The 10598-nt window shown below is 34.3% G+C and overlaps 2 protein-coding genes across 3 annotated transcripts; both read right to left on the reverse strand.

Annotated features, from left to right (window-relative positions):
• Nucleotides 1-462: 462 nt before the first annotated feature.
• On the reverse strand, nucleotides 463-3606 carry LOC141695148 (uncharacterized). The gene has a single exon (XM_074499405.1). It carries the CDS (start codon nucleotides 3556-3558, stop codon nucleotides 979-981), a length of 2580 nt encoding a protein of 859 aa, XP_074355506.1. The 5' UTR covers nucleotides 3559-3606; the 3' UTR covers nucleotides 463-978.
• A 1644-nt stretch (nucleotides 3607-5250) lies between these two features.
• LOC141696917 (uncharacterized) lies at nucleotides 5251-9648 on the reverse strand. 2 transcript variants are annotated; one of them, XM_074501068.1, is made up of 2 exons: nucleotides 7133-9648; nucleotides 5251-6093 (listed from the first exon to the last, which is right to left on the reverse strand). In XM_074501068.1, exons 1-2 carry the CDS (start codon nucleotides 9526-9528, stop codon nucleotides 6033-6035), a joined length of 2457 nt encoding a protein of 818 aa, XP_074357169.1. In that variant the 5' UTR covers nucleotides 9529-9648; the 3' UTR covers nucleotides 5251-6032. The 2 variants fall into 2 exon arrangements, with proteins under 2 accessions (XP_074357169.1, XP_074357170.1); XM_074501069.1 differs by having other exon boundaries at nucleotides 5251-6006; nucleotides 7133-9646.
• Between the last annotated feature and the right edge of the window lie 950 nt (nucleotides 9649-10598).

The raw sequence follows: 10598 nt of genomic DNA on the forward strand, positions 1-10598 counted from the left end.
CAACCAGCACGTCTGCACTTCAGGTCCCAAAATCATTTAAAGTAATTATCGATCCTAAGAAAGCGTATATTTTATTTAATTATGAGTCAAATGCAACAACCAGACAAGTCTCTGAAGCCATACATGAATCAATGAACTTTCAGCAGTGCCCATTGAAACTTTTTAAATTTTGGCACCTACATTACCAGAAGAGATAAAACTTATGTCATACGGCAAAAAGATAATCCTAACTTGGTACTGCTGAACGGTTCATCAAAATCTGGGTTTGACATCCAATTTGCCTAAACGCGTCTTGAGGCCTTATTGTTGTCAATATGTTCCCTTCAAAATGGAAATGTTTTTCCTAAAAGAGTCTTTGTAATAGGAGGTAGCATGCAAAGAGCTTAAGTAAAGCAGAGTATTTCTAAAACTCCTAAGAGCAGTCTTTAGTACTGGAAATCATACGAATAATGGTACATTCCTATGGTAGCTCAAAGAAGTAAATTCTTGGTTTCCTGGATGTTCAAGACAAAATATAGTACCTAGAAACTGAAGTATCTGAAATTGCAGTAGTAGCAATCTCATTTATATTTATTTATGTAATGTATCTGCTTGGGACTACATAAATTCCGCTTATACTTGATGCAAACACATGTCTCCATATTTGCACAATGAGGTAATTATATACCTAAGGAGTTCACAGACTTTAAATGGCAGAGCTAGATATGACAGGACTGATTGCACGTTGAAAAAGGGTTGTCTGAGTTTACAGTGATGCCCTGCCACCTTCCTGATACGTAAAGAATCGCAGTCGGAGGAACGAATTATCGAGGAACGAATTTTCAAACAAAGACACATTCTTGATAAGATACATGTATAATAGTACATATAACATCAGAAAATTCTAATTGATATGAAGGCAAGTGACTATATGTTAGTATTTTGTTTTCCAGAAAGTCAGTAGGCTCTATATACATGTGTGATGCTTTGTAGCCCAAACTATTCAGCTGAATTCGGTTTCTCACCAATCACCCCCTGGTTAAAGAATGTAGCACTGATAGATGAACTACTTCCGCTAGCTTTTCTACTTACAAGAATATCGTAAGTTGTGTCATCAGGTTTAACACCTTTCTCCAGCATCTCATCATGCAATTTGAATCCCTCCACAAAATTCCCCTCCCTGAAGTACCCAGCGATTATTGAATTATAAATGAGAACATTTGGAACGGTATTCTTACTCTCCATTTCTTTTACAACCTTTCTTGCATTTTCTACTTGCCCTTTATTACAAAGACCACTTATAAGAACACTGTAGATAATGACATCTGGCTTGATACCATCATCAAGCATCTGTGTGTAGAGATTTGTAGCCTCAAGTACTTTTCCTACCTTTAGTAACCCATCTATCAAAGTTGTGTATGTCGCCAAGTCACACGAACATCCATCTTCAATCATTTTACTATATAAGATGAGTGCAGTATCCATATCATTTAAACTTTTGAAGCCACTAATTATACTATTATAAACAACTGTGTTAGGGGATAATCCAACTGCATAAAGTTCATCAAAAAGTTCCCGTGCACTTTCCATGTCTCGACATTTGCAATATCCATCTATGAAGACACCATATGCTACTACGTCCAATTTTAGGCCCTTGCTTCTCATTTCGTTCATCAGTTTGATAGCCAGATCATAGTTGTTGCTTTTGAGAAGCCCGTCAACTAAAGTAGTGTAAGTAATGACATTAGGAGTGAATCCACTTTCGCACATTTCAGTATAAACAGCCAATGCAGAATTGATGGCATATTCCTGGACATATCCGGTTATAATGCTATTGTATGTCATGCAGTCAGGAACAAATCCATTTTGCATTAACTTCTTGAGTGTATCTGAAGCCTCAGACGTTCGGCGAACTTTGCACAAACCATTTACAAGTTTATTGTATGTGAAATTTGTAGGGGTGAGTCCTAGAGACAACAATTGTTCATAATACTTTAAGGCTTCTTCAGCCTCACCTTTCTTGAAATGCCCGTCGATCAGTATACTGTACGTAATTACATCAGGCTTGGGACCTTTTTCCAGCATAACAGCAAACAATTTTTTTGCCGAGTCCATATTTTCTTGTCTGCAGTAACCAAGTATCAGGTTATTATAGGAAACGACACTTGGTACCAGCCCCTTCCTTAACATATCATCCCATAAACTGCAAGCTTCACTTATTTTACCCGCTTTACACAGTGATGACATAAGAACATTGTATGTAAAAACATTAAAGACACCACCCTCAACTGCATCATGAAACTGAGCGAGGGCCTCTTCCCACAACTTAGCTTCCAGAAACCCTCGTATCAAAGAATTAACATGGTAGACAGTCGGTTTTATACCTATGATTTTCATTTGTTCGTACAGCTCCTTCGCCTGCTGCATATTTCCATGTTTACAGCATGCCTCAATTAGAACAGAGTAAGTAACCTTATTTGGGACAGGACCATCTCTTTCAATTTCCTCAAACAAGCCTAACGCCTTACCTAAATTACCCTCTACACAAAATCCCTTCATCAAGCTTGTTGCAACAATCACATTTATCGGAATTCCATCAGCAACCATCTCATCCCTAACCTTTAACGCCCCTACCATATTTTTCTGATTCACATACGCACCAACCACACAAGTACACGTTCCCTCAGTAGGAACCCAACCCATTCCCTTCATTTCCTTCAACAACTCATACGCATAATCAGCATCCGGTTTCTTGCAAACAGCATGAATAACACTACTATAAAGCCACACATCAAGTTGCACACCATTACCCTTCGCCTCCCTAAAATACTTTTCCACCTCATCAAACTTTCCTTCTTTCAAACATGAACGCATAATCACATCTACTGTCGCGCAATCATACGTCCCTCTAACAACCAACCCCTCATACAAATCCTTAGCTTCTTGAACCAAACTATTCTTAACAAGTCTACTCACAAGAAAATTAATACACGAAACACGTAAACTAATCTTGCATTCAACAATTCTACGAAAACATTCAATTGCATCAACAAACATACCAGCCCTAACAAAACTACTCAACAAAAATTCAAAAACAACATAATTAACCTCAAGATCATACCTTTTTGCACAATCAACCATCTGATCAACCACATTTGAGCCAAAACCACTTTCACAACCCGAAACCATTCGATTCATCAAGTTCCGAATAACCAGATAATAATCCTCAAAACCACCCAAAATATGGACTAAAACAAGAAAAGGGCCAGTAAAAGAACCCACATTACACTTCTTTTCAGCCCATTTGAAGTGATTCGAAGCAGAACCCGGGTCATTTTTATGACTTAAGAGAACTTCAATCACATGGGCAGGGCTTAAAAGTTCATATTTTGAGATGGGTTGAGAGAATATATGAGATAAGCTAGTTTTTTCATCTGGGGTTTTAGTAAAATTAAAGGTTTTATCTTTAGTTTGGGAAGAGTATGAAGTGCGAGCTAAAAGATTGAAACTTTGGGGTTGAAGAAGACTCCGGCGCCGGAATATCGCCGGAGAAAAAGGGAGGCGCCGCCGGGGAGTCATTTCTTGGAGTATGTTGTGTAAAAAAGTAGATAATTTGAAATTGATTGTATAGATAACTTTATAAAAATTTGCACAGTTTAAAGTTGCACTTTTTAATTTTTAAGTTGGAATTGAAAACTTGATATTAATATATTTCTTATTTGCAAGAAAATTTATTTGGATATTTAAACGATTGCTTTAGGGTCTAAAGGATTTATATATTTTAAGACAATATCAATCAGCATAACTTAATTATTTATTTTCTAGAAATTAAAGATTTGAACTACTCAAGTGCTTGAAAGTGTAAACATGAATTATTTTTTACTAATTTGTACTTTGCATTCCCAAATTTTGACTAAATCTCATGTTTAATATTTTAAATTAAAAAAATTTGAAAACGCCTTCAATAACCATCCTTTTAACGTTTTTATACGTTAACGTTATTGTCAAAGAGATATTATTTTCAAAAAATTTATGCAAACTTAAATTGCAGTTTACATCCCATATTTTATCTTAAATCTCATTTTAAGTCTATAATTTTATACTATAACAATTTACATCCCACAATTATTTTAGAGCAAGTCCAATAGGCTCTTAATAGATTCCTTATAAATATTATAAAATATTAACTCTTAGTAATTTAAGACATAATTTTGAATTTCAACTCCAACAATGTTCTTTATCTTCAATCCTTATTATTATTATAATAATAAATTTAAATGAGATATGAAAGAAAGAGAGAGAAAAGAAATAAAAAGAAGAGAGAGAAATCAATTTTTTATTGATAAAAATGATATAAGGGATGACTTGTGATTTCTTAAAGATAAGGTACGAGAAAAGTGTCTTAGTGATATAAGGAACCACTAAGACACTGTTGGAGTCCTTATATTTGGACTTAAGAGAATGTTTAAGAAGCTGTTGAACTTGCTCTTAAGCAAATAATTTTTTTTATCTAAAATAATTAATTTTCTTTTTTCATTTTTTGGTATTATTTAAAATAAAGTATAATAAGTCGAAGTATAACATTCCCTCCGTTCCATCCAATTCTTTACATTAAGAGACAGGGGCTCGACACGTATTTTAAAACTGTTATGAAATTTTATAAATTGACTTTTGAAACTTAATATACAACCAAAATAGTAAAAATTCCGTGTCAAAAAATTATATAAACTAGATCAAATTAGGTAACGGTCCAGTTTTAAAATCCTAACATGAACATAAAAAATAATATTATTTTTTGATAATTTAAAATTACCATTATTTTTTTATAACATGAATTACAAAATTTAGGATGCAAAGTAAGATTTGAGGAAAAATATAGGATGCAAACTGAAATATAAAAATTTTACCAAAATATCCTTCTGTCAATTGACGTTAATGTTTGAGTTAACATCAAAACTACCAAAAAGATGCAAAAATACACCGTTTTTTAAGTTTAGGATGCAAACGGTTAAGATTAAAAGTAATGATACCAAAATTTAGGGATGTAAAGTGCTAATTAGTGATTTTTTTTTATATATATTTGATAAACATTATATACACAGTTTTCATTGAAGATCATTTTTTAGCCTCTGAAAATTAAGAAAATAGATGTAAGAAGAATTCAACATGAAGATTTTTACGTAGTACTGATTTTTTTTCTTAGAATGTACATCACATTTGTGCCAATTCTCAATTGGTGTTAGATGTTAATAACCAACTAGAGCCCAGATGTATTCTGAGAAAATCATATTATTTTAAATCATGATATGTAACCAAGTTTATCTCATACATATCTCAAGACTGAAACAGTGTGTATTTTGATCCCTAACAAAACAGTGTATATTTGAAGTAAATTCCAGCGGTGCTCCAGAAAGAAGAACCATTACACTGACATACTCAAAAGCTAAAGCTCCTTGTAATCGCAAAAGTATTTAAGGGAAGGCTTCATAATATGTTACTTGAAATATTCATGCATCATGCTTTTTTGTATTCGTTGTCGTTGGAGAGTCAGAGGGGCATCTGAGATCCACTAGCAAAATTATGCCCGGAAATTGTATTTTGAGGCATGACCTGAATAAGCTACGGACAAATATTTAACTATCTGGAGAGAAATCATAGCTGATGCCGAAAGAAACTTGAGAAGTGAAGCCCGGATGAATAAAAACCATAGCCGACTTCGAAGAAACTTGTGGAGAACCTTGGTATCATTAACTGTCCCTTCTTTCCTATCAGATACAACCTTTGACCAGGAATTTCTCAAGATGTTCTTGTAACAAGAGATGGGAGTTCATATAATCTGGAATAGGGGACTTTGTGTATGTTCTTCACGCAATTACGTAATCTCACTCTGGAACCCAATGGTCAGACGATGAAACTTCTTTCATAGGCATCACATAAGCACTCCGTAAAATAAACTTATAAAGACTTTGTCTAACAATAAAACCACTTCCTTGATACCACCATGGCTTTAGTTAGTGATTCTCCACCCTGTAAAGGCAGACATCTCCCTTTTTTTAAGAATGTGAATATTTTGTGCTAGAGCTGCAACATACTAACATTATGTCGTCTTTTTTCCTATTAACAATACACATGCGGAATATATTATGTTGTCATGTGTGGTGAACTTATTATAAAATAAACAAACAAGACCGGTATTTCAGATAATTATTCCGGAAGTTGACAAATATAAGTCGCACTCTTCGTTTCATAATACACAATCAGTCCATAGTTCACAGTACACAAATTACTAATCTAATTTGTTATAATTGATATGAATATATGATACACAGTTTTTGTGTTGCTTCACCCCAATCGAACAGAGAAACATCAACCACTACAATTACGTTAATAATGGTATATAGTGTGCACAGGTACTTATTGGCCTTCCAGAATCACAAAACAAGTGTCCTATGTCACAGACCCGGCCTTGGGCATAGGTGGTGGGGCAGGCCCATACCCAGGGGCCTTTGGATTTTAAAGGGCCTATAGGTCATTTAGAAATGCCATATATATAATAGTTTAAAACCAGACTTAGACTTGAATAAGCACATAAATGTTTTAAATTATATATGCTTCTTTTTACAAGATGCAATATCAGAATTATTATTTAAATTATATCAGGTAACAGGGGCCCATTATCTTATGATCACCTAGGACCAGCCCTGCTATGTTACCTTATTTCGAAACAGCTTATGTTAATTAATTTTAGCTTCAGTGTCGACACACACAAAGAATTAAATACATCTTATATGTATTTGTTTCCGATACATGTTAATATCATATTATTGAATACAGATTAACAAACGGTATCAAGTTTGCATGAAGGTAAAAAAGCCACAAAATAGTATACTCCCTCTGTCCCCCTAGAAAGTATACATTGGGGGACGGGGAGCCGGCACGCATTTTAACGCTCCTTTATAACATATTTGCATAAATTATTTTAAATTTTTTTTTCTTCTGAATTAAAATTTGATATTTGAAGTTTAATACAAAAAAAGAAAATTTTAAAAATAAATTAGGGAAGTATGTTTTTTATTCACCTTAAAATGCGTGTCGAACATTGAAAAAAAACTGTATACAATCTGATGGGACAGAGGGAGTAGTAAACACTTACTGGTCTGGTGGAACGTAGTCATCAGCCAAGGAATCATTCCCGCCAACTTTTCCTTGTACAAGGAGATCATAAGTTGTGTCATCAGCTGAAAGACCACTGTCTAGCATCTCATCATGCAAATCAAAAGCCTCTTGCATATTCCCCTCCCTGAAGTATCCAGCAATTAATGTATAATATATAAGAACAGTTGGAACAATACTGGTACTCTTCATCTCTTGTAACACATGTCTTGCATTATCTAGCTGTTGTTTATTACATAGACTATTTACAAGAACAGTTTGGGCTTTCACATCTGGCTTGATCCCATTGCCAAGCATCTCTGTATAGAGATTTGATGCAGTGAGTAATTTTCCCTCCCTAAGTAACCCATCCAGCAAAATGGTGTATGTTTCCAAGTCGCATGGAATCCCATCATCAATCATTTTCTTATGGAAGGTAATTGCAGCATCAAGATTATCTACATGTATGAATCCCCTGATCATTCTATTATAAACAACTGTATTCGGTGATAATCCAACTCGAACAAGTTCATCAAAAAGTTCTCGTGCACTTCCCATGTCATAACATTTGCAGAATCCATCTATGAGGACACCATACAAAGTAACATCCAATTTTAGACTGTTGTTTCTCATATCGTTCATCAGTTTTATAGCTAGATTTACGCTGTTGCATCCAAGAAGCCCATCAAATAATGTTTTGTAAGTACTGATTTCGGGATTGAACCCGCTTTCACGCATTTTAGTATAAACAGTAAATGCAGAATCAAAGGAATTTTCCTTGAGAAAACCAATTAAAACATTATTGTACATTTTCCTGTTTAAGGCAAATCCCTCCTTCATTAACTTCTTCAGTGTATCCCAGGCCTCAGATGTTCGCCCAACTTTGCACAAGCCACGTACCATATTCCTAGAAGCTACAAGGCTTGGTACCAAACCCTTAATTAACATCTCCTCCTTTAAAGTGCAAGCTTTATTCATCTGGCCCTCTTTACACAGCCAGGATATAAGAAGACTGTATGAGAGAACATTGATGACATCACACTCAACACGAAACACTTTGACCGCATCTTCCCACAAGTTAGCTTTAAGAAATCCCCGAATCAAAGTATTAACATTCTCAACGGTTGGTTTCATACCTAACAGTTTCTTTCTGCTGTACAACTCCTTCGCCTTTTTCATATTTCCATGCTCACAGCACCCTCTAATAAGAATTGAGTAAGTGCGTCCCTTTGGAGCAAGTCCGTCTCTAACAATCTCTTCTAACAAGCCTAAAGCACTATCCAGGTTACCAGCCAAAATACATCCCTTCATCAATCTTTCTGCAACTCCCAGCTTCAAGGGAACCCCGCTAGCAACCATATCATCCTTGACCTTTAATGCACCTACCATGTCTCCATGATTCACATAAGCACTAAGCAAATGCATATATATTTCCTTCGAAGTTGCTAATCCTACTTCCTGCATCTTATTACACAACTCATATGCACAATTCACATCCGGTCCTTTACAAACAACAAAAATAACCCTAGTGTATAATTCCATATCAGGTTTTAGTCCATTCTCAATCGCTCCCTTCAAATACTTCCCCGCATCTGTAAACTTCAATTCATTCTCACATGCACGCACAACATGACCTAACACTTCACAATCACAAGTCCCTCTCCCAACTAATCCATCATACAAACCGCGAGCTACACTAAACCTTTCATTATCAACAAGTCTACTCAAAAGAAAACTAACATCTCGAATCAAATACGCAACATCATTCTCTACCATTTTATTAAAACACTTAACAGCATCACCAAATCTACAAGCATTAACAAAACTAACCAAAAATTCACTAAAAACAACAGAATTCAGCTCAAAATCAAACCTTTTCGCGACACCAACCATCCGATCAACAATGCCTGGACCTACAAAACCCCGTCTTCGACAAACTAAAGCATTAATCTTTCTTCCAAGAACATAATAATGAGCCTCTGAACTTGCTAAAATATAAAGCAACACACAAAGAGGGTCACTCCTATTAACAGACTTACACTTCATTTCAACTAATCTGAAGTAATTCAAAGCTGAATCAGGGTCATTTCTGTGAATTAACAGAGCTTCAGTGACCCGGGTCGGGTCAAAATGGTCACTAATCCGGGTCGGGTCAGTGAGTTCTTGAGATAAAGTAGGGATCTTTGAAATGGGTTTTTCGAGGTGATGTTGTGAAATGTGAGAATTTAAAGTATTGGGTTTTATTTCATCTGCTGTTGACGTTTCTTGAATTTGTGTATGTATAACAACATTAGAGGTGTGAGATGCAGATGAAAGTGAATGGTGGGGTTCTTTAGAGAGAGAAAATAGACGGCCCCAGATGGTCGGAGAAGAGAGTAGCCGCCGGCGAACTATCATTTGTGGCGGCGAGATTGAGAAGAAAACATTCACAGTTTGTATGATATTTTAAGGGGTCGGACAGCGGTTCGGTTATTGAACCGGGCTACTAGCAAACCAGAAACCGGACAACTGTAAGGCCGCTATGCTATTAGAAAAAGGGCCGTCAATTTATGTATACTAGTTGCCGAAATTAAAAATAAGAGTATCATATTATTTCTTCAAAAAAAAATAGTATTATATTATTATTTGTATAAAACTGAAATTTATAATCCGTGCAAAATACAGATCTAAATATAATATATAAAATGCTGTTAAATTATGTAGTTAAAAAAATCGAAGTTAAGTGTAACTCTAAAATTTCACCGTATATTTATGCATGTATCTAATTATTTACTTATATAAATCTCACATGTTAACTTACTAATACAATTATTTTGAAATAAAGCGACGCTTAGATGTTCAACAACAAATAAAAACTGAAGGGAAATAAAATTTACCGAGAGTAGAATTTAATTTTTGTCAAGTTTACAGAGAATATAAGTAAATTCGTATTAGTAATTTACTTAGTAGTTTGTAGTTTTTCTAAAATTAAAAATAAATATAAGCTATTTTACTTAATTTAACGTAACTTAATAAAATTTTAATATAATTTACAAACCGTTTAAAAAATATTTTTATTTTATAAAGTAAATAGAATATTGGATGAATACTAACTAAAAATAAAATAAAATTTATAATGAATAGAAGTCGATTTGTGTTAAAAACAAAGTTTATTGAGAATAGAAGTCAACTTACGTCACGTAAGTACCAAATTTTGGTACTTTAGTACTTTGATACTTTTAACACCAAATTATACATGGTTTCGCTTATTAATAAAGAGTATAGATTTTGAGATATAATATATAAAATTAATATTTTTGAGAATGATTGATTATGAAACTGATAGTTATTTTCTATAAAAGCTGAAAACGGATTTTTCTAAAAGCACCGGGGACATGATCTTGCTAACGCATTTTCTGTTGTAGCTGTCTCTAACAATAATACCAAGCGGGACCTAAATTTACTTGTAATTTACTGCATTTAAATCT

Source organism: Apium graveolens, chromosome 11, assembly GCF_009905375.1.
Source record: "Apium graveolens cultivar Ventura chromosome 11, ASM990537v1, whole genome shotgun sequence".
Taxonomy (NCBI): Eukaryota; Viridiplantae; Streptophyta; class Magnoliopsida; order Apiales; family Apiaceae; genus Apium; species Apium graveolens.

Coding starts and splice junctions, on each gene's coding strand:
- LOC141696917 (XM_074501068.1), bottom strand. CDS start 9,528: ATGATAGTTCGCCGGCGGCTACTCTCTTCTCCGACCATCTGGGGCCGT. Junction 6,094..7,132: donor GACTACGTTCCACCAGACCA/GTAAGTGTTTAC, acceptor TATTGTTAATAG/GAAAAAAGACGACATAATGT.
- LOC141695148 (XM_074499405.1), bottom strand. CDS start 3,558: ATGACTCCCCGGCGGCGCCTCCCTTTTTCTCCGGCGATATTCCGGCGC.